This window comes from Lactuca sativa, chromosome 7 (genome assembly GCF_002870075.4).
Source record: "Lactuca sativa cultivar Salinas chromosome 7, Lsat_Salinas_v11, whole genome shotgun sequence".
In the NCBI taxonomy this organism is placed as follows: Eukaryota; Viridiplantae; Streptophyta; class Magnoliopsida; order Asterales; family Asteraceae; genus Lactuca; species Lactuca sativa.
Window position 1 is genome coordinate 96,490,306 of NC_056629.2, and position 21,883 is coordinate 96,512,188.

The 21,883-nt window shown below is 33.1% G+C and overlaps 1 protein-coding gene and 1 pseudogene across 1 annotated transcript; both read left to right on the forward strand.

Annotated features, from left to right (window-relative positions):
• The first annotated feature begins 344 nt into the window (after positions 1 to 344).
• On the forward strand, positions 345 to 1,532 carry LOC111898485 (receptor-like protein kinase FERONIA; annotated as a pseudogene).
• An 8,564-nt stretch (positions 1,533 to 10,096) lies between these two features.
• On the forward strand, positions 10,097 to 21,339 carry LOC111898484 (mitogen-activated protein kinase 15-like). The gene is made up of 7 exons (XM_023894385.3): positions 10,097 to 10,517; positions 10,610 to 10,737; positions 10,947 to 11,006; positions 11,503 to 11,652; positions 11,728 to 11,883; positions 20,940 to 21,151; positions 21,294 to 21,339. The coding sequence occupies exons 1-7, from the start codon at positions 10,097 to 10,099 to the stop codon at positions 21,337 to 21,339; spliced, it is 1,173 nt and encodes a 390-aa protein (XP_023750153.3).
• The last annotated feature ends 544 nt before the right edge of the window (positions 21,340 to 21,883 follow it).

The window sequence follows — 21,883 nt, forward strand, 5'->3', positions numbered from 1 at the left end:
AGATAACAAAATTAACCATAAAACTCGTTAAGTGAGCTAGAGTAATAACTCTGCGTAAAATTTGAGGCCAAAGTGAAAAACAAATAATAATAGGGTTTTTCCTATTACGCATGAAAAGTTTTGGCTTTTATGGTATTTGTCCTTAAAACAAATGTTGACTCCATCTCTCATTCCAGCAACAAGTTTATAGTTGACTATGAACCTATGTATATTAAAATCATTGGTGGAACGACCATTGCATATTCTAATAATATTATATGGTTTTAAAACAAATGTGGGCTCCATCTCTCATTCCAACAAGAACTTTATAGTTGACTAGCTATGAACCTATATGAATATCATCCATGGTGGAACTCCCATTAATTGCAAATTCTACATCTACTTCAAATTCTTCTTCTTCATTGATAATTATGTTGGCTGCTACTGGAAATGGCAAGGAATCTCAACCATCCACGTCCTCCTCCACGGAGTTCTCACAACCATTCCATCACTTCCAATTTCCTGAGATTCTCTTAGCAACCAATAACTTTGACGAATCATTAGTAATTGGGCATGGAGGGTTTGGAAAAGTTTACAAAGGTAACATTATCAATGGATCAAGTGTTATTGTTGCTGCTGTTAAACGGTTGGACTCCATGTCCAGTCAAGGGGCAACAGAGTTCTGGGCGGAAGTTGAGACGCTTTCAAAGTTGCGTCATAGTCATCTTGTGTCTTTGTTTGGTTATAGTAATCACGAAAAAGAGATGATCCTAGTATATGAATATTTGCCTAATGGAACACTTGAAGACCACCTCCATAAACTTGGCACCCCTCTTTCTTGGCTTCAACGACTCAAGATCTGCATAGGTGCTGCTCGTGGGTTAGACTATCTCCACACGGGTACAGGGATTGATTTCGGGGTTATACATCGTGATGTCAAGAGCTCCAATATTTTGTTACTTGAAAGTTAGGCAGCTAAAATTTCAGATTTTGGATTGTCCAAAATAGGTCCAACCAATCAGGCATCGACTCATGTCAACACACTTGTTAGAGGAACTTTTGGGTATCTTGATCCACATTATTACGCAACTGGAAGGCTGACAAGGAAGTCTGATGTCTATGCTTTTGGGGTGCTACTGTTGGAAGTGCTGTGTCGGGAGCGTGCAGTGGATAAAAGTCTTGAGAATGGCTTGGCGACATGGGCTCACGATTCTATCAAAGAGGGGAAACTAAAGGATATAATAGATTCAGATATAAGGGGTCAAATATCCACAAAATGTTTGAAGGGATTTGTTCGAATTGCGGAGAGATGTTTACTTAGCCATCCAAAGCAGCGCCCTACCATGGCTGAGGTTGTTTTCAGTCTTGAATCTGCATTGACTTTACAAGACAAAATCAATAGTTCCGTGCATGCTGGTGGCAAAAGAATATTCGGAAGAATGTTTGATAGGTTTCCCTTTGCCTCCAACATAGAGAACTCTGGTATTTCAATCCTATGTTAAATTGTGCTCATACAAATTCTATAAAATATACAAATGCAATCTCACACCTTCAAAAACCAAAAGAGTAGTTATTCAGAAAGGAGTACTAAATTCAAGTATTCAGTTCATCTTTGGTTGTTTTTATCATTTACTTGAGTTATATTGGTTATTAGCATAATCCAAATTTCTTTTATTTGTTTTACTGTTAACTTGTTTATATTTTCACTGGTATCTTGTGAAGCCCGATTCTTAAGATCATTGGGTATGGGTGTGATGACTCATATGTGTTGCTGATGTGGTAATGCCACATCATAGTAATGACCTTGGGAACACCAACCCCATGGCTAGTAATGGTGGTGTGAAGTAAGCGTCTTTAGTCTTTACATACGGAAACCGTAGAGAGAGAAAAGACTTCCTTTCTCTATCTTTCATTTCTTTCCCTCTTTTTTTAGATTATATATATATATATATATATATATAAAAGGTGGAGTGGAAGGTATTTCTTAGGTTTAGAGCATCTTTAATGCATAGTTCAATAGGAGAGAATAAAGTGACGGATCCAAGATCAAAGTAAAGGGGTATCCCCAATAAGTAAAGGGGTATATATACCCGACAAAAAAAATTGTGTAATACACAAGAAGAAAAAAAAATCCGAAAAAAATTACACAATTAAACTTTTTTTAGGGGTATCCTGGGCTACCCCCGGATACATAGTAGATCCGTCATTGAGAGGAGAGTTGATTGAGGTGACATGTCTAATTGACTTTCAAGGGTTTAAACTCTACCATATATGGATTCCATGTTGTCATTCAAAGTATATGAAGTTCAATGGCTATTGAATTTTTCAATGGGAAAAAGAAAACCTTTCAATTGTTAAAATTATTCTATTGAACTTTGTAGAATTCAATGCATTATAGAAAAATTAATATAGAGTTGTATATAAAATTAAATGATGACGTCTTTATCCCCTCAACTCCAATAAATTCAATGCATTTTGGATGCCCTTAATAGTGTGATAGTAGGAATGTAATGAAGTTAGGTGGCATTGATGTTGCATAGTTTTCTAGTAAGCATGTTGTGGACCATTCTTGATGTCCTATTGATTCACCATTGTTTTGCGTATTTTTTCCACCAAACTATGTATATGTAAAGTTGTTAAATGGAAATTGCTAGCATAGGTGATACCACATGCCCAAATGGGACCCATTGACATGCCTACTCCACAATAGCCTTTATATACTTGCTTATTTTTTGTATACTATTACTAGTATAAATTTGTTTAATGACTGATGATGCTCGGTTATAGTTTTTATGATGTTTATATTAATCAAAGCGCTTGACCATTTCTGCAAGTATACCACCCCACAACCAGTTTTTCTACAATTTTATCTTTCAAATAGATGAGGGGGTACAATAACCAAACATATATAATGTATGTGGCAGTGAGCTCAAAGTAATTACTGTATAATATGATTTGTTCATCTATTTCAGCCAATGATGATTCTAAGTTATCAAGTAGTGACATTCCAAAGATTCTCGTGGGTGAGGGAAGTTATCAAAAGGTGTCCTTAGGAGGGATTGACAACAACAATTTCATATCTATTTCAGGTGACGATGATTCTAAGCTATCAAGTAATGACATTCCAAAGATTCTCGTGGGTGAGGGAAGTTATGGAAAGGTGTCCTTAGGTGGGATTGACAACAACACTTTCATATCTATTTCAGCTGATGATGATTCTAAGCTATCAAGTAATGGCATTCCAAAGACTCCCATGGGTGACGGAAGTTATCGAATGGTGTCCATAGGTCGGATGGACAACAATACTTTCATCCCTTCACATCAAGATGTTGGTATTAAGAAGAACAAAGAAGAAGGATTTCATCAACATTCTGCAAGGCTGGTAAGCATCTAAGTGCAGGGCCGGTCCAAACATATATGGGGCCCAGGGCGAAAAGAAAAAAAGGGCCTCTCAAATACAAATATAATAAAGATTCAGAAAAATATCATTACTCTTCAATATAGACGTTTTCAATTAGAAATAAAATGCAAACTAAATTGTTTATATTTTGAGCTAAATTGAGTTTCAACCAACTTTAGGCCCTAAAAATCATTTATGTAATAATTATATATATATATATATATATATATATATATATATATATATATATATATATATATATATATATATATATATATAAACTACATAGCCCATAAATTTTGGGCCCCTGGAGTCGTGGGCCCTGGGCGGTCGCCCGGGTTGCCCATCGTCTGGACCGGCCCTGTCTAAGTGTATACATCAACTTACATTTACAATGAAGACAAAAAATTGAGAGTTTTATGGGAAAACATTCGACTCTAAATCTTGTCATCCTTCACTTGATGATATTTCTTAAAAACACAAACACACAAACTTCCCAACTTGAACAGTTTATTTAATATAAACCAGTTCGATTATACATCAACTTACATCAGAAAAACTCACTACAATCACACTCACTCTCAGATGAAAACTAAGAACGAGATCTAAAGAGACTATGAACTTCTATTAGAGAAACCCTAACAGATATCGAGAGAGAAAAGAAGATGAGAAAATATCTAGATCTGATCAACTGAACTAAGATGAACAAGCTTCTTCTCTTAAATACTTCGGATACTTGACCAACCCGTAAACATTTAAGATCCGCGCATTAACCCGAATTATACCACCTGCATAAAATTTATACACTCTACCCACAAATAGCAATATTGTACAAAACATACCCTTCAACATTTATTGTTCAGTTTGCAAAATATTAAATATATTTTCAACACCCCCCCACAAACTGAACAACTTATGATTTATTATATTTAAAAACATTTATTAAACCTAGTCTATTAGAAATATATTCATGTTGAGAAGATCCAAGAGCTTTAGTTAAAACATCTGCATTTTGATTTAAAGAATCAATCTTATTAACTTTTATAATATCATTTTCAACTTTTTCTCTAACAAAATGAAGATCTACTTCAAAATGTTTAGTTCTCTCATGAAATACAGGATTTAGTACAAGTTTGATTGCTGATTCATTGTCACAAAAAATATTGACTGGAGTTAAACCAGTTATTCCCAAATCATATAGCAATTTTAGAATCCAAATTACCTCACAAGTTATTGACCCTAATGCCCTGTATTCAGATTCAGTGGAAGAACGAGAAACAGTGCTCTGTTTCTTGCTTTTCCAGGATACAAGTGAACCAGCAAAATAAACAAGATATCCAGTAACAGATCTTCTACTAAACAAACATTTTGCCCAATCAGCATCAACAAAACCAATGAGACTAAGAGAATTAGATTTTGTTATATGAATTCCTTTCCCTGGACAATCTTTTAAGTATCTTAACAATCTTAAAGCTATATTCACATGAGATTTATAAGGTTTATGCATGTACTGACTCAAAATTTGCACAGCATATGAAATATCAGGTCTTGTCATAGTTAAATAGATCAGTTTACCAATTAATTTTTGAAATTCTGTAATATTTACCACATAATCAGACGGATCTAGATCACATTCTTTCTTAATAACAAGATTAGGTTCCAAAGGTGTTTTAACAGGTTTACAAGCAAGCATACCAAACTCTTGTAGCAATTCCAAACAATATTTCCTTTGATTTAGACAAATACCCTGATCTGTTCTAATTACTTCAATTCCAAGAAAATATTTTAACTCTCCTAAATCTTTTATCAAAAATTGAGATTTTAAAAAACATTTAACATTTTCTAACTCATCTTTACAATTTCCAGTGATAATAATATCATCCACATAAACCATCAAAATGATTATAACATGTTTTATTCTTTTAACAAATAATGAATAATCATTAATACTTTGTTCAAAACCAAATGAAGAAAGAGAAGAACTCAACTTCTCATTCCATTTCCTAGGTGCTTGTTTAAGTCCATAGAGTGACTTAATTAACCTACAAACTCTATTATCCTTTTTTGAATGATATCCTTCAGGAAGTTGCATATAAACATTTTCAGACAAATCACCATATAAAAAAGCATTATTTATATCCAATTGATATAGAGGCCAAGCATGATGAATAGCTAAAGTTAAACAAATTCTGACAGTAACAATTTTAGCAACAGGAGAGAAAGTTTCCTCATAATCTATACCTTCTCTCTGACTGTACCCTTTAGCAACTAACCTAGCTTTATATCTTTCAATTTCTCCAGTTGACTTATATTTAATTTTATAAATCCAACGACAACCAATAGCTTTTCTTCCCTTAGGAAGATCTACAATTTCCCAAGTATTATTCCTATATAGAGCTTCCATTTCTTCATTCATTGCTTTTATCCATTTAGAATCTAAAACTGCTTCACTGTAAGTTTTAGGTTCTACTGTTTTATTAAGATTGGCAACAAAGCAATAATTTTCAGAATTTAAAGCTGAGTAATTGACAGATCTTTCTATACCATATTTATGTTTTCCTTCCACAACATAATCACTAAATCTAAGAGGCATATGAATACTACGTCCGGACCTTGTGACCCTAGAGGATTGTTCTTCAGAAGGACTAGTATTAATTAAACCAATTTCCTCAGTCAATAAAGAAGAATTTGGAACCACCTCATCAGATGAGGGCACATCTGCCTCACAAAACTGGTTGCTGACATCAAAAGAAACCGTCTCATCCAAGTTATGGTCTGCATCAACACCACTCAACTGATGGGCACCTCTCAGTTCATCTAAATTAGTATTGTCTAGTAAAAAACTAGAAGATATTGACTCATCATAGGAAAAAGGATCATTCAAAACAACATTAGATTTATCTGTTAAAGATGAATGCTTTAGCTTGAAGGGAAAAACAGACTCATAGAATTTTATATCCCTGGAAACAAAAATAAGATTTGTATCAAGACTTAATACTTTATAACCTTTTTTATCAAAAGCATAACCAAGAAATATACACTTATCAGCTCTTTCAGAAAATTTGTCAGAATTATTTAACTTTGTTGCAAAACATAAACAACCAAAGACCCTGAGTTTATCAAAAACAGGAGCAGTTTTATAAACCAACTCATAAGGAGAAGAACCATGTAAAACAGATGTAGGAGTTCTATTAATTAAGAAAACAGCAGTTAGAACTGCCTCTCCCCAAAATTTTAAAGGTAACCCAGATTGAAACATCAAAGACCTAGCAACATTAAGAATATGTCTATGTTTTCTTTCAACCACTCCATTTTGTTGTGGAGTGTGAACACATGAAGTTTGATGCAAAACACCTTTAGATTCAAACAATTGTCTCATTTTAAAATTCAAAAACTCAGTTCCATTGTCTGACCTGACTGTTTTAATTTTAACTCCAAATTGATTAAACAAAATATTAAAGAAAACAAGAACACAACCATAAACTTCATCTTTTGATTTCAACAAATAAACCCATGTAGCTCTAGAATAATCATCAACTATGGTTAAAAAATACCTAAATCCTTCTGAGGTTGTCACTCTATAAGGTCCCCAAACATCCAAATGTATTAACTCACCCAGTTTAGTAGTAACATGTTGACTAGCAGGAAATGACTCCCGAGTTTGCTTGGCCTTATGACATACATCACAGGGTGGCAGTAGTTCATTACCAAAATTTAATTGAGTTCTTAGAGATCCTAGGGCTTGATCAGAAGGATGACCAAGTCTATTATGCCAAGTTAATTTTGATACACAACACACAGAAACAGAATGACTATTACTACACGAATTACCTGAAGGTTCACTATTGATGTAATAGAGACCCTCAGATTCTCTACCATTCCCCACCATCTCCTTTGATTGTAAACCCTGAATTTTACAACTATGTTCATTAAAAACAACCTCACAATTACTGTCTTTACAAACCTTATGAACAGACAACAAGTTAACATTAAAATCAGAAACAGCAAAAACATCAAAAAGAGTCAAAGAATTAGACAAATTTAAATTTCCAATTTTTTCAATTTTAGCTGAAGTACCATTAGGATGGCTAACCAGAAGATCTAATTTAGACACATCCACAGTGTCATGAAGAAGAGACTCAGAAGCAATCATATGTTGATTAGCTCCAGAATCAACAATCCACTTTAGAGGACTAACAGAAGAATTAAAGGCTTGAAACAAACAAGTACCTGCCATATTAACACTGGCAGAAGTTTCCTCATTAAGCTGTCTATCACCAATAAGTTGTAAAAATTTGAAGTATTGTTCCTTTGTGAGCTGATGAAATTCTGAATCCCTACTAGAATCAGGAGTACTAGAGGGAATAGCATTACCAGAAGTAGTAGTAGAGGAATTGGCAGAAACATTTTTATTAAGGTTATTCAGACTACTGGACTCATTTCTTGACTTAAAATCCTTGGGATAACCAATTAGTTTATAACATTTATCAATTGTATGACCTTTAATTCCACAATTTTTACACTGAACAGGTTGAGTCTTATTTTTATTAGTGTTGTTAAACCCAGATTTGTTATTAAACCTGCTATTAAAAACAGCAGGTTGAGACTTGGAAAAGGACTGTGAAGACTGAAGAGAAGACAAGGATCCATTTCTTTGAATAGATTCTTCTCTCGAAAGAATAGAAAATGCAGTTTTAACATTAGGTAAAGGTTCCATTAACAAAATATGACTTTTTACTTGACCATAGGACTCATCAAGCCCAGACAAAAACTGCATAAGTTTCATGAGATTAGAGTGATCTTTCATTTTTATAGCAGCTTCACAAGTACACTCAGTCAAGCTAGTAAGACCATCAAATTCCTTCCACAAGGAATCAAGTTTATTAAAATAGTCAGACAAGGAAATTCCATTTTGTTTAAGTGTATTAATTTGCTGATGTATATTAAACACCACAGATCCATCTGACTTATTATAAGTTTCAAACAAATTATTCCAAATATCCTCAGCTACCTCAGAGTAAGCTTGACTCTGATATATAGAGTCAGAGATAGAAGATAAAAGCCAGGAACATACAACAGCATTAGCCCTATCCCACTTAGATTTTTTTGACTCATCAACACTAGTTTTCTTAAGAGTACCATCAATAAATCCAAGTTTATTCCTAGCTTTGAGAGCTCTAGAAATAGAACTCTTCCATAATCGAAAATTTTCATTTCCAGTTAATTTTGTAGTAACTATTGAAGTAATAGCATTATCAGATGGATGAATGTAGAGAGGATCATCAAAGTTAATTGACTCATCCTTTCCACTTCCACTAGGTATAGAACCAGAATCACCACTCGAAGTAGTGTCTCCGGCCATTTAAAAAGGAGTAAAGAACAACAAATAATACCACAAACAGAAGACAACAGTACTGATCTAACGTCCAGATGGTCACCAGGTATGTTAGGGCCCAAGACAATCAGTACAGTGTCAAAGAACAAACAAAGAAAAACAAATAATGCAAGAACCAGACAATGGTGTGCACAATATAGTCACAGATTTCCAACCAGAACAATATTACCAATCAATAGAGGAAAAAAAAAGGAACAAAACAGTCCTCACAGTGAGTTGGAAGCGACCAAAGGAATCGACTCTCTAAGTCCGTTCTCTACTAGGGTTTATCGGTGATCAAATCCGACCCCTAGAGAGTTATTTCAGAGTAGAGATTAATCGATTATGATATCTTTGAAGATCAACAGAAGCGAAGCGCTAATATCACAAGCGTTTATTTCAACTTTACTTGTTACCTGCAAGAATCAAAACATTCTCGCAGTACCAGGATCTTGAACAAGAAACATACAAAAAATCTATAAAGAACAGAAATGATCTTCTGCAAGAATCAAGACGAAAAAAGAAACATACCGTTCTTAGATTGACGATCCGATGATGAAAATCACGATCGAGCGTCGTTCAACAACAAATCGGAGCCTGAGCGCTCTGATACCATCTTAAAAACACAAACACACAAACTTCCCAACTTGAACAGTTTATTTAATATAAACCAGTTCGATTATACATCAACTTACATCAGAAAAACTCACTACAATCACACTCACTCTCAGATGAAAACTAAGAACGAGATCTAAAGAGACTATGAACTTCTATTAGAGAAACCCTAACAGATATCGAGAGAGAAAAGAAGATGAGAAAATATCTAGATCTGATCAACTGAACTAAGATGAACAAGCTTCTTCTCTTAAATACTTCGGATACTTGACCAACCCGTAAACATTTAAGATCCGCGCATTAACCCGAATTATACCACCTGCATAAAATTTATACACTCTACCCACAAATAGCAATATTGTACAAAACATACCCTTCAACATTTATTGTTCAGTTTGCAAAATATTAAATATATTTTCAACAATATTCTCACAAAGCCGTTACAAAAAGCTCAAATAGATAATGTTTGTAACAGTTGGCATGATTAAAATCTTATCTCCAACATGAGTAGAAAGGATCAGGTTACAAGGAATACTCATGCTACCTTTATCTAGTTTCGTCTTGAGGTTGTATCTTTGTATATAAAATGAGGGCTCAACCTCAAATTAAATAAGGCAGAAGAAATATTTCCCAGATAACTTGTAGTTTTCATCTATTATAATGTCCTAAGGCGTCTGTTTCACAAATTGATAATGTTTGTAGAATTTTTATTTGTGAATGTTTTTTCTATGACGTTACAGGAACCTACAGTAGCAGACTTTTTGACTGAATATGGTGAAGGGAGTAGGTACAAGTTAGAGAAAGTAATTGGTAAAGGAAGTTCTGGTGTTGTCTACTCTGCATATGATACTGATATCGGCGAGAAAGTAGCAATCAAAAAAATAAATAATATATTCGAACATGTTTCTGTTGCTGTTAACATCCTTCGTGAGATTAAACTTCTTAGGCTCCTTAGTCATCCAGACATTGTGGAAATCAAAAACATTTTATTACCACCTTCCAAAATAGAATTCCAAGATATATATGTGGTTTTTGAGCTTATGGAATCTGATCTACACGAAGCTATTAAAGAAAACAGCGACTTAACACCAGAACATCATCAATTCTTTCTTTATCAGATTCTTCGAGGACTGAAATACATACACTCAGGTCATACAATGTTGTCATTTGTTGATATGTGTACTTGTTTCAAGTAGCCATGCATTGTTATATATTCTTATTATGAATTACTTTCTTTACAGCAAATGTCCTTCACAGAGATCTAAAACCCAAAAATATCTTAACTAATGCTAACTGCCAACTCAAGATCTGCGACTTTGGTCTTTCAAGGGTTGCATTCAGTGATCAACCTAGTGCAACATTATGGACGGTATGTGTAATAATCCGTCTCATATGGATAGAAAGAATTGTGCACTACCAAATACCAATAACTTCATCCATGGTTTAAGCTGATCAGATGTTATTGGGCTAGTCTGTTACGAATACGATATCCCCAAGCCACCTATTACAACAATCCAGTTTTTTTGATAGTTATTGTAACATTGAACCTATATTGACTTGCATTTGATATGTTCACAGGATTATGTTGAAGCAAGATGGTATAGGGCTCCTGAACTGCGTGGATCATTTTTAAGCAAGGTGCCACAACTACTATTACCATTTTTTCGAGAACAGTGACTCACACACACACACACAGACTTTCTAATAGGGTTACTTCAATGCCTATGTATGATTTGAACATATTGCTTGATGGCACTACAGGTTAATTTGGGGCTAAACTCAATAAATAGAAAAGTACTTTTCTTTGTGCATTATAACATTATACTGTTAATTCATCTTGTTACAACACGACGTTTTCAGTTTTTTTATTAAGACATTGTGCTTTGAAAAATCTATAGCGTTTGATGATTGTTCTTTATTTTTTTTCTAAATAAGACATTATACTATGAAAAACTATCGAAGTATATTAGTTAAATTGTTTTGTGTATGGATAACATTGCCATAAGTGGCTAGACTTTCAAGTAGAATGTTGTAATGTGAAAAACTAAAAGTAAGATGCTATAGTACACAGTCAATTAAGTCAAAAAAAAAATTCCAGTCAAAGTTTGTGTTCTAAATAGCTTTTTTTATGCAGTACACACCAGCTATAGATATATGGAGTATAGGTTGCATTTTTGCAGAAATTTTAACAAGAAAGCCCCTTTTCCATGGGAAAAATATTGTGCATCATTTGGACTTAATGACTGATCTTTTAGGAACACCATCACCTGATACTATATCACAGGTTGGTTTACATCACCATTTATTAGAAAGTACATTTCTATTTCTTGCTTATAAACGTTGATATGACTCAAAACAGATAAAAAATGAAGAGGCAAGGAGATACTTAAGCAACATGAAGAAGAAAATCCCGATTCCTTTTTCGCAAATGTTCCCAAATGCAGATCCTCTTGGTCTTCGTTTACTAGAAAGAATGCTTGCATTTGAGCCTAAGGATCGGCCTACTGCGGAAGAGGTATCATATTAGCTATGTATTAGATTTATGAAGATCTCACTCTTATTAAAATAGGGTTAATTGCAAGAAACAATAACGTCCTTTCATTATTATAGTATCCTAAGTTTATTTTTTCCTATTACGTCATTGTACTTAAATACAAAATATCCCTCTAGTCGTAGGTTAGGTTTTGCCAAACCGTCTAATTCGATAAACAGGGAAGATCTACAAGAACCAATACTCTACTTAATTATTAATGTTTCATAAAACAATACCAATTTCCTATATCTAGTGTTAACAATCAAATACGACTTACCAAAATAACTTCTAGTATACTAATTTTAAACCCGACCAAAAAGAGCAGATGTATCATTGCTCCACTTCCAAACACGCACCTTGTCCTTAAGTTGGAATTCCGAGAACTACTGATGGATCATGTCAAATGGTTCCTACATAGCCTCATATTCTAGAAGATCCTTGAAATGAATTAAAACCTCATAGTGAGTAGCCAAACATGCATCCCCTACAAGAACTCCTTCCACACACTCCAACCATAAAAGCACTTACATATCGTTAGTTAGTATTACCAGTAATGAGGACACTCCAAAATGGTTTACAATGACCCTCCGTAACTAGGAGACATGAAAAAAATGCATGGACTTGCACATCATCTAACAATACACCTTAACAATTTGACCAATCACCTCATATGATCCTCAGTACCAAGGGGTGAGAAGCTACCTTTTCATGTTACCGAGATATGCTACCGATCGTTGCCGATTTTGTATTGAGATTCAAGTACACCCAATCCCCCATATTAAATTTCCCTCCCTTGTCTTCCCATCCACCTTGCCTTTCATGATCTGTTGTTCTTTCAACAAATATCCATGCGGTTCTTACATAATCTGAATCCTTTCTTACATATACCAATCTTCTTCTCTTAACACGGATCTTACCACAAATATGGGATATGGGACTGCCGCAGTGATTTAATGTGAAGGGGGTCTTAGTGTTTAGGGACATGTGAAAAGAGGTTTTGTACCAATATTCTACCTACGATAGCCACTGTTCCTATTTCATTGTGTTAGCTGCCAAGAAACACCATAGACACGTTTAAAGGTACCATTTCAACACTTTCTTTTGCTCGTTTGTCTATAGATCATATGTCATGCTACATTTAGGGGGTGGAGCAATGTATTCAAAATAGCTCCTTCAAAAAGTGGCTTAAAAACACATTATCTTGGTTTGACATAACTGATTCTAGGATCCCATGCAAACGGACCACCTCTCTAAGGAATACGGCTACCATCGTGATGGCCATGTACTTACGATTCCAAATTCTCCATGTTGATCTAAATTCTCCATGTTGATCTCATATACTTAAGTAACCTTCTAGCATAAATACTAGAGTTTACAAAATGGTTATTATACTCTAGCATGATTCCAAATTCTCCGTGTTGATCCCATATACTTAAGTAACATTTACGAATCCATACATCGACTTCAGTTTACTCCAAGTTACATAAACCAATAAATTCCTCTCTCCTACTAATTTTCCATAAAGGGACTTAACTCCTGTGAACATTAACTAAGCCCAAGAAAAGATTAAACTTGAATTGTCGATGAAATTTCACTATTTTTCTCGATTCTCCTTCGTATCTATCTTCAATATAGAGAACCCGTCTTCTTCCAGAATTTCATGAATGAAATTCAACCTGCTATCAAATGTGGTTTGTTTTATCATGATAAACATGATTCTTTACAAGACTAAAAGCACTCTGATTTTCATAGTATAAGACAAATTTCTCTAACTTCAAAACAAGTCTTTGGATGAGGTCGTCTAATAATATCCCTTCCTTTATTACTTCTTTCATTGACGTGTAATTTGATCCAGCTGTAGACAAGACAACATGATCCTGTAACATTGATTTATCACATCCAATTAAAGTGAAGATATAACATGCCAATATTCTCTTTTTTATCAGATCCAATTAAAGTGAAGATATAACATGCCAATATTCTCTTTTTCACCGGATCGCCACTATGGTCTGAGTCTGAATATTCAACCAACTCATTATGATTGTTAGCACCATACATTACACAAATGTCATATGTTCCCTTCAAGTATCGCAAGATCTACTTGACTTCGCCCAAATGAGATATTCTAGGATTAATGATAAACCTGCTTACTACACTAACTTCATTAGCTAAATCAATTCTCATATATACCATAACATATATGAGACTTCCTGCAACACTTGAATCCCCATATCCAAGATCTTCTTTGAACCCCCACTTCCCAAAAATAAAAGGGTACCAAAATAACTACTAGTAAAAGGATAAATATTAATTTCAAATTACAATAAAAGAATCATACTTCTACTTGTGGTTCTAATAAATGCAACCAAAACCACTAGAGATATAATACTTCGATAAAAACTGCACCCGAATAATAGGCTTATAGCAATGTCATCCAAATAGAAAACCGCTTATATGTGGCTTTGGAATCATGTTTATATTTAATAATGAAACTAAGATTTTAACTTTACGTTGAGGTGGAATGAAGTTGGGCTCCAAGTTGTACGGCTGATTCTTTTTTATTACAAAAGTAATTCTTTTAGAAAACTACATTTGTAGATCTTGGAGTTCTAACATTACTATGTTTAAAAATACGTAGAAACACAACTACCCAACATCATCATCTATTATATCATTTGAGGATCAATAGACATGTTTTTCATCAACTTAAAGGGAAACCTCACTTCAAAAGATCTATACTACTCTCTGTACAAATCTCCCAATCTAAAACTAACCTATTCATAAGACTAGATAATAGTTTATACAAACCCTAAGAACAAATCCTAATCGGAGAAGATGAAATAAGAGAACAAGAGAGCATATGAAAACTGATTAAACTTGTGAATGATCTATGCTCCACTCGTTCAACTATTGTGTAGTCGGGTCACACAAGATCCGAAGATCCGCGTGTAAACCCAGAAAATATCTGCACAAGTTACAACTTGCACCCTTCACCATTCCATAAATTCACCTGTAAAACCTTAAATCCAACAATACCACAAAATATACCCAATATACAAATAAGCAAAATGTAAGTTTGATTTTATATTTTATAAAACAATTATTTATTTCAACAGTCCCCCTCAAACTAACCGTTTTGAAAATACTATTTTCAAGAAAAAGGATCAAGCAACATAGTTTTTCACTAAGAATCTCATGTTGTGAAGACACAAGAGACTTAGTAAAAATATCTACAACCTGATTAGAATAAATAATCTTAACCAACTTAACAAATCCTTTTGTAATTTTTTCCCTTATAAAATGAACATAAATTTCGAAATGTTTGTCTTATCATGAAAAACAAGATTCATTGCCAAGTTAATTGCAGAATCTATGTCATAAAAAATATTTATAGGAACTATATTTTCAAACTCATGTCATATAAAAGTTTCAGAACCCAGATTAATTTCCAAGACAAAGAACCCATTGCCCGATGCTCCGGCTTAGTAGAAGAACGAGAAATAGTAGACTGCTTTTTGCTTCTCCAAGCACAGGAGAATTACCAAAATACACAATATAAACACAAACAGACTTTCTAGAGAAAAGTCTTTTAGCCCAATCAACATCTAAGAAACTTTTAATAAAAGAGAATCTGATTCAGACTTTAAATAACTAACCCTTGTCCTAGACTATGTTTCAGATGCCTTAATAATCTCATTGCAACTTGCAAATGACTCTTAGTGGGTTTATGCATGTATTGACTTAGTACTTGAATAGAATAAGCAACAAGCCTTGTAATTGTAAGGTAAATGAGTTTTCCATTAAGTATCTAAAAATCAGCTATATTTTCGAACAAAACATCATTATTATTATCAAAGTTCAATTTTGACTCAAGAGGAGTCTTAACAGGTTTGCAACCCAGCATACAAAAGTCATGAAGTAATTCCAAACAATATTTCCTATGTGAAAAGCAAACACCATTTGGAACATCCACAACTTCAATACTCAAAAAAATAATTTAATTTTCCTAAGTCTTTTATAAGAAATTGAGACTTATGAAAATCTTTTATTTATTAATTTTAGACTCACAATTTCCGGTAACAATGATATCATCTACATATACCAAGAAAATTATAGCAACCTTTTCAACAACCTTAACAAACATAAAATAATCATTAAAACCTTACATACTATATTATCATTGTTACTATGATATCCAAGAGGTAAAACCATATAAACATCATCTTCAGGAGAACCATACAAAAAAGAATTATTTATATCAAACTGGTAAAAAATCCAACCATAATTAACTGTTAAAGTAATAACAACACGAACAGTAATAATTTTGGCTACGGGGGCAAAAGTCTCCTCATAGTCGATACTAACTCTTTGATTGTAGCCTTTTAACTACAAGAAGAGCTTTATATCTTTCTATTTCCCTATTGGCCTTGTATTATTTTAGTAAATCAAACAACAACCAATAGGTTTTCTATTTTTATGCAATCCAGTTATTATCCATGTATTATTCCTATACAAAGCTTCCATTTCTTGATTCATGTTTTGAAGCCATTCAGGATTAAGAGAAGCATCATAATAAGACTGAGGTTCAACGGTTTTCTCAAGATTAGAAATGAAGCACTTACATTTAGAAGTCAAATTACAATAATTAAGAGTTTTCTCAATGCATTACTTGTATTTCCCTCGATGACATAGTCACTAAACCTAGATTGAAGACGAGTCTCTCTATTAGTACTTATGAGACCAATTGATTGAAAATCGAGGGGTTCAGGAACAGAATGACTACTTTCGTCAGTCCTGACTGGTGAACCAGGAGAGTATTGAAGTTTCTTTTTGCATGATCTGTTCTACTAAGGTTTGAAGGAGAAATGAGACTCAGGAGAAATAGGAGAATTAGAAGCAAACCCAACAGATAAAGGCACAAAGGACTCCTCAAACCCTAACCTAGTATCTGAACTTTCTTTTGTAGGATTTTTTCTATTAAGGTTCAAAGGAGAACTAGCACCATCTAATTGATGATCCAGTCTCTGAGTTCTATTATATTAACCATCATCAACAAAAGACTCAGATTGAAGATGCTCATCATTGGAAAATGCATCAACCCTAATAGATCTATCACTAGACTTACCAAAAATAGGATTTTGCATTATGAATGGAAACATTGATTGAAAAAATTTAACATCCCTGGAAACAAACAAGGAATTGGAATCAAGAGTTAAAACCTTATACCCTTTCTTGTCTAAAGAATAACCCATAAAAACACACTTTTTATCACAAGTAGAAAACTTATCATTATTATTTAGATTTGTAGAAAAACACAAACAACCAAAAGTACGAAGATTATCAAAATAGGGAATTTTTCATAACCAATTCATAAAGAGATAAGCCTTTTAAACAAAACAAGGAGTTCTATTAATCAAGAATACTGATGTAAGAAATAGCATCACCCAAGTACTTTAATGGAACTCTTGACTGAAACATCAGAGATCTCATAACATTAAGAATGTGCCTGTGTTTCCTCTCCACAACTCCATTTTGTTGTGGAGTGTATACATAAGAAGTCTAATGGACAATCCATTATTATCATTAAAAGTTTTAAAACAAAAATTTATAAATTCAGTTCCATTATCAGTACTTATGGTGTTAATAATAACATGAAATTGATTTTTTTAACATGTTAAAGAAAGTAACATAACATCGGAAAACTTATTCTTTATATTTAATAAGAAAAACCCATGTAGCCCTAGTGAAATCATCCACAATAGTACAAAGGAATCTAAAACCACCTACACACTCAATACGATATGGTCCCTACACGTCTAGATGAATGAGCTCACTAAGAACCTTAGTTACATAAAGACTATTATGACAAACCTCACTTGGAGGTAAATAAACATTATTAAGATTAAGTTTATTTTTAAGGATGTTTAAGGCTTGATCAGCTGGATGACTAAGTCTATTGTGCCAAGTAAACTTAGAGACACAACAAATATTTTTAGCAATAGAGAACGTATTACCTAAAATATGGGGATCAAGATAATAAAGTCCTCCAAATTGATTACCATTTTCCATCGTACCCTTAGACTGTGAATCATGAATACTAAAATTATCTTCATTAAAAACAAACTTCACATTTATTGTCCTTACAATGCTTATGAACAGATAACAAGTTAACATTGAAACCAGGAAATGCAAACACATCAAATAGAGTAAGATTGTTTGATATTTGAATGTTTCCAATTTTATTAACTTGGGAAGAGGAGCTATTTATGTGACTAACCCTTAGGTTTAGTTTAGATACATCAACTGAATCCTGAAGATGTGACTCAGAACTAATCGTATGTTAACTAGCTCCAGAGTTAACTACTCACTTATTACAATTAGTACTAAGAAAAGAATTACATGAAATACCTGCCATATTGGCGTTGATAGATGTTTCATCCAAAGCTTGTTTACTTTCACCAATGAGATTGAGAAACTTAGCATATTGCTCATTAGTCAAATAACGATAATCATTACCATTATCATTAGTTCTAGACCTATAAGACTCAGTCTAGAAAACAAAAGTAGAATTACTAGATAAACTCTTGTTTTGATTGTTAGAATCAGACCTTGGCTTAAAATCTTTAGGATACCCTATTAACTTGAAACACTTTTCTATAGTGTGCAATTTAAGACCATAATTTTTACATTGTGGTATTTGACTTTTAGATTTAGGCTTCTTCTGATCAACAAATTTAGACACAAAAGCGGAAGATGAAGTTTTAGAATTGGAGTTTAAAGAACTAAAACTATGACTTTTACTTAAATCCTCATGAGAAACTAAAGAGAAAGCAGTTTTAACAGATGGAAGAGGCTCCATTATCAAAATGTGACTTTTTACCTGATTATAAGACTCGTCTAACCCACTAAAAAACTGCATTAATTTCATTAACTTTGAATGATTTCTGAAACTATTTGCAGCTTCACTAGTACACTCAGTAAGATTAGTTAGGCCATCAAATTCTTTCCAATAAGAATCAAATTTACTAAAATAATCAGATAAGGACAAACTACACTGAACTAGTGAATTTATTTTTTGATGGACATTAAAAATAATTGACCCATCAGTTTTATGATAAGTTTCAGAAAAATCATTCAATAATTCTTGAGCACTTTCAGAGCAGGCATGATTTGCCTATAAGTTTTCAGAAATAGATCCAAGAATCCAAGAAAAAGTAATAGCATTAGCACGTTCCCAATTAGACTCTTTAATAGGATCATTAGTAGGTTTAGGAACAGTTCCATCAGTGAAACCAAGTTTATTACAAGCTTTTAAGGCTCTAACCAAAGAACTGCGCCATATTCTATAGTTTTTAGTTCCTAATAACTTGAAACTTATAACATTAGTAATAGTATTATCATTATCAGATGGATTAACATATAAAGGATCATCAAAGTTCCCAGCAGGATCAGGCTTGGATCGACTATAGGACCAGTGATATTAACAAGCATAGGACAAGTCATGTTAACTAGCATAGGACCAGTTATATTAACAAGCAATCAAGAACAAACACATAAGCCCAAAATCTAAACACAAATGAAAACACAAGCAATCAAGAAATCACAGGACCAATCATATTAACAAGCAATCAAGAACAAACACATAAGCCCAAAATCTAAACACAATTGAAAAGACATGCAACAATGAAAGCCTTGAAGTGTAGATGGTCACCAGGATATGTTGGGGACCAAGACAAGCAATCACAATGTCTACAAAACAACAATAAGCAACAAGAAAGTAACTAGCGTACACAAGATGGCCAGGATCTCCCAGAAAAATATAAAAAGAAAGGTATAAGAAAACCTCACAAACAGTCCAGAAGAGCTTAAAGCAACTTAGAGAACCGATATGGTTAGAGAGTTATTTTAGATCAACGAGATTAACCAGCCGATCAAGTAGAAGAGAGCGGTCTCCAATCAACCAAAGAACAAGAAACCAATAACAGGTCTCGTAATCTGCAAGAGACACATACAACTTGCAGTAACAAATCGATCTTAAAAACAAAAAAGAGACAAAAACTCTAGATTTTCAAACGAACTGTAAAAATAGAATCTAGTTTTTCAAAAGGGTAAAAAAACTATATCGAAATAGATTGCTAAAGACCAGTAATGATCAACAAGAAACAAATACAATTACCTTGATTCACAAAGAAGAAGAAGAAGCTTCAACGAACGATCAGAGACCATCAGAGCCTTACAGCTTTGATACCATGTGAAAACTTGTAGAAACATAATTACCCAACATCATCTTTTATTATATCATTTGAGGATCAACAGACAGATGGTTTTCATCAACTTACTGGGAAACCTCACTACAAAAGACCTACACTACTCTCTATACAAATCTCTCAATCTAAAACTAACATATCTACAAGATTAGATAACAGTTTGTACGAACCCTAAGAACAAACCCTAATCGGAGAAGATGGAACGAGTGAACAAGAGAGAATATGAAAACTTATTAAACTTGTGAATGATCTCTCCTCCACTCGTTCAACCTTCATAGGATCTGAAGATCCGCGTGTAAACCCGAAAAATATCTGCACATGTTACAACTTGCACCCTTCACCATTCCATAACTTAACCTATAAAACCTTAAAGCCAACAATACCACAAAATATACTCAATATATAAATAAGCAAAGTGTTAGTTTGGTTTTATATTTTATAAAACAATTATTTATTTCAACTCTATACATGACATGTTGAACTTTATTGATGAGCTTTACAACATCTGGCACATGTAAACCAAAGCTATCAAACGTGAACAACACATATAGGTATAATTTTCAAAGTATAATGTCCCGATAAGGAAAAAATAGAAGTACAATGTTATAACAAACTCGATATATGAAAATACAATGCTTAAGAAAAAAAGCTTAGAGTACAATGTTGTAACAGAAGAGACGAAAGGACGATACGGTACACATATAAATGGAAGTACGCTGTTGTTTTTTGTATTTAGCCATATTAAAAAACACGTTTTATACCTTTTATTAGGCTCTATCTGATCCATATTTGAAGAACATAGCTAACGTTGAGATGGAGCCTTCTGCTAAGCCCATTTCAAAGTTGGAATTTGAGTTTGAAAGAAGAAAAATTACAAAAGTAGAGATACGTGAATTGATCTATAGGGAGATTCTTGAATACCATCCAAATATGTTGAAAGAGTACTTTGATGGACCTCAACCAACAAGCTTGAAGAATCTAAGGTACATTTTATATAAATGTTTGGCATCATACTCAAGGTTATATGCAAAAGTAACAATGTACTTTCATTTTTTTGTTTATTATATTCAACCTATATTTCTTTCTTTTATAATATTGTATTTTGAAAATTTTATTAAATTATAGCAATATCATCCATTTGCAATTCAGTTTTATTGCTATAATTAGGTAGAATTTCGGAGATACATTGAGTTATTTAAATAGAAAGAAATGAATTTATGAAAAATAATAAACATATAAATAAAAGTAAATTTCTATATATTAGATTAGCACTTATACAGTTAATGTTGCGTGACATCATTGATATGTAGTTTTGATACATTACATTTCGATAATTATCACTATTAATAAAATTCTATCACCGGCACTAAAATTCTAATTACATTTAAATATGTATTAGACTTTATACTAGGCTTTCATAATAATATGGTATGCTCTTTTCCTTTGCAATAAAATCATATATACCATCATCAGGAATACATAACTAATCAACAGTCACCAGAAGTTCTTTAGGCATCTTTTACCAAGTATTTGTTTTTATTTATTATATTTTACAATTTATTAACCAATTTAGGAAGCAGTTTTATCACCGTGCTTTTGGTTGCAGGGCTATCATATTACATCCATAAGAGTCTGCACAAGTTGCAAAAGAAATATCTCGCCAAATGTATAATCAAAGAAGTAGGGAACCAATAAATGATCATAGCTAGATCCTC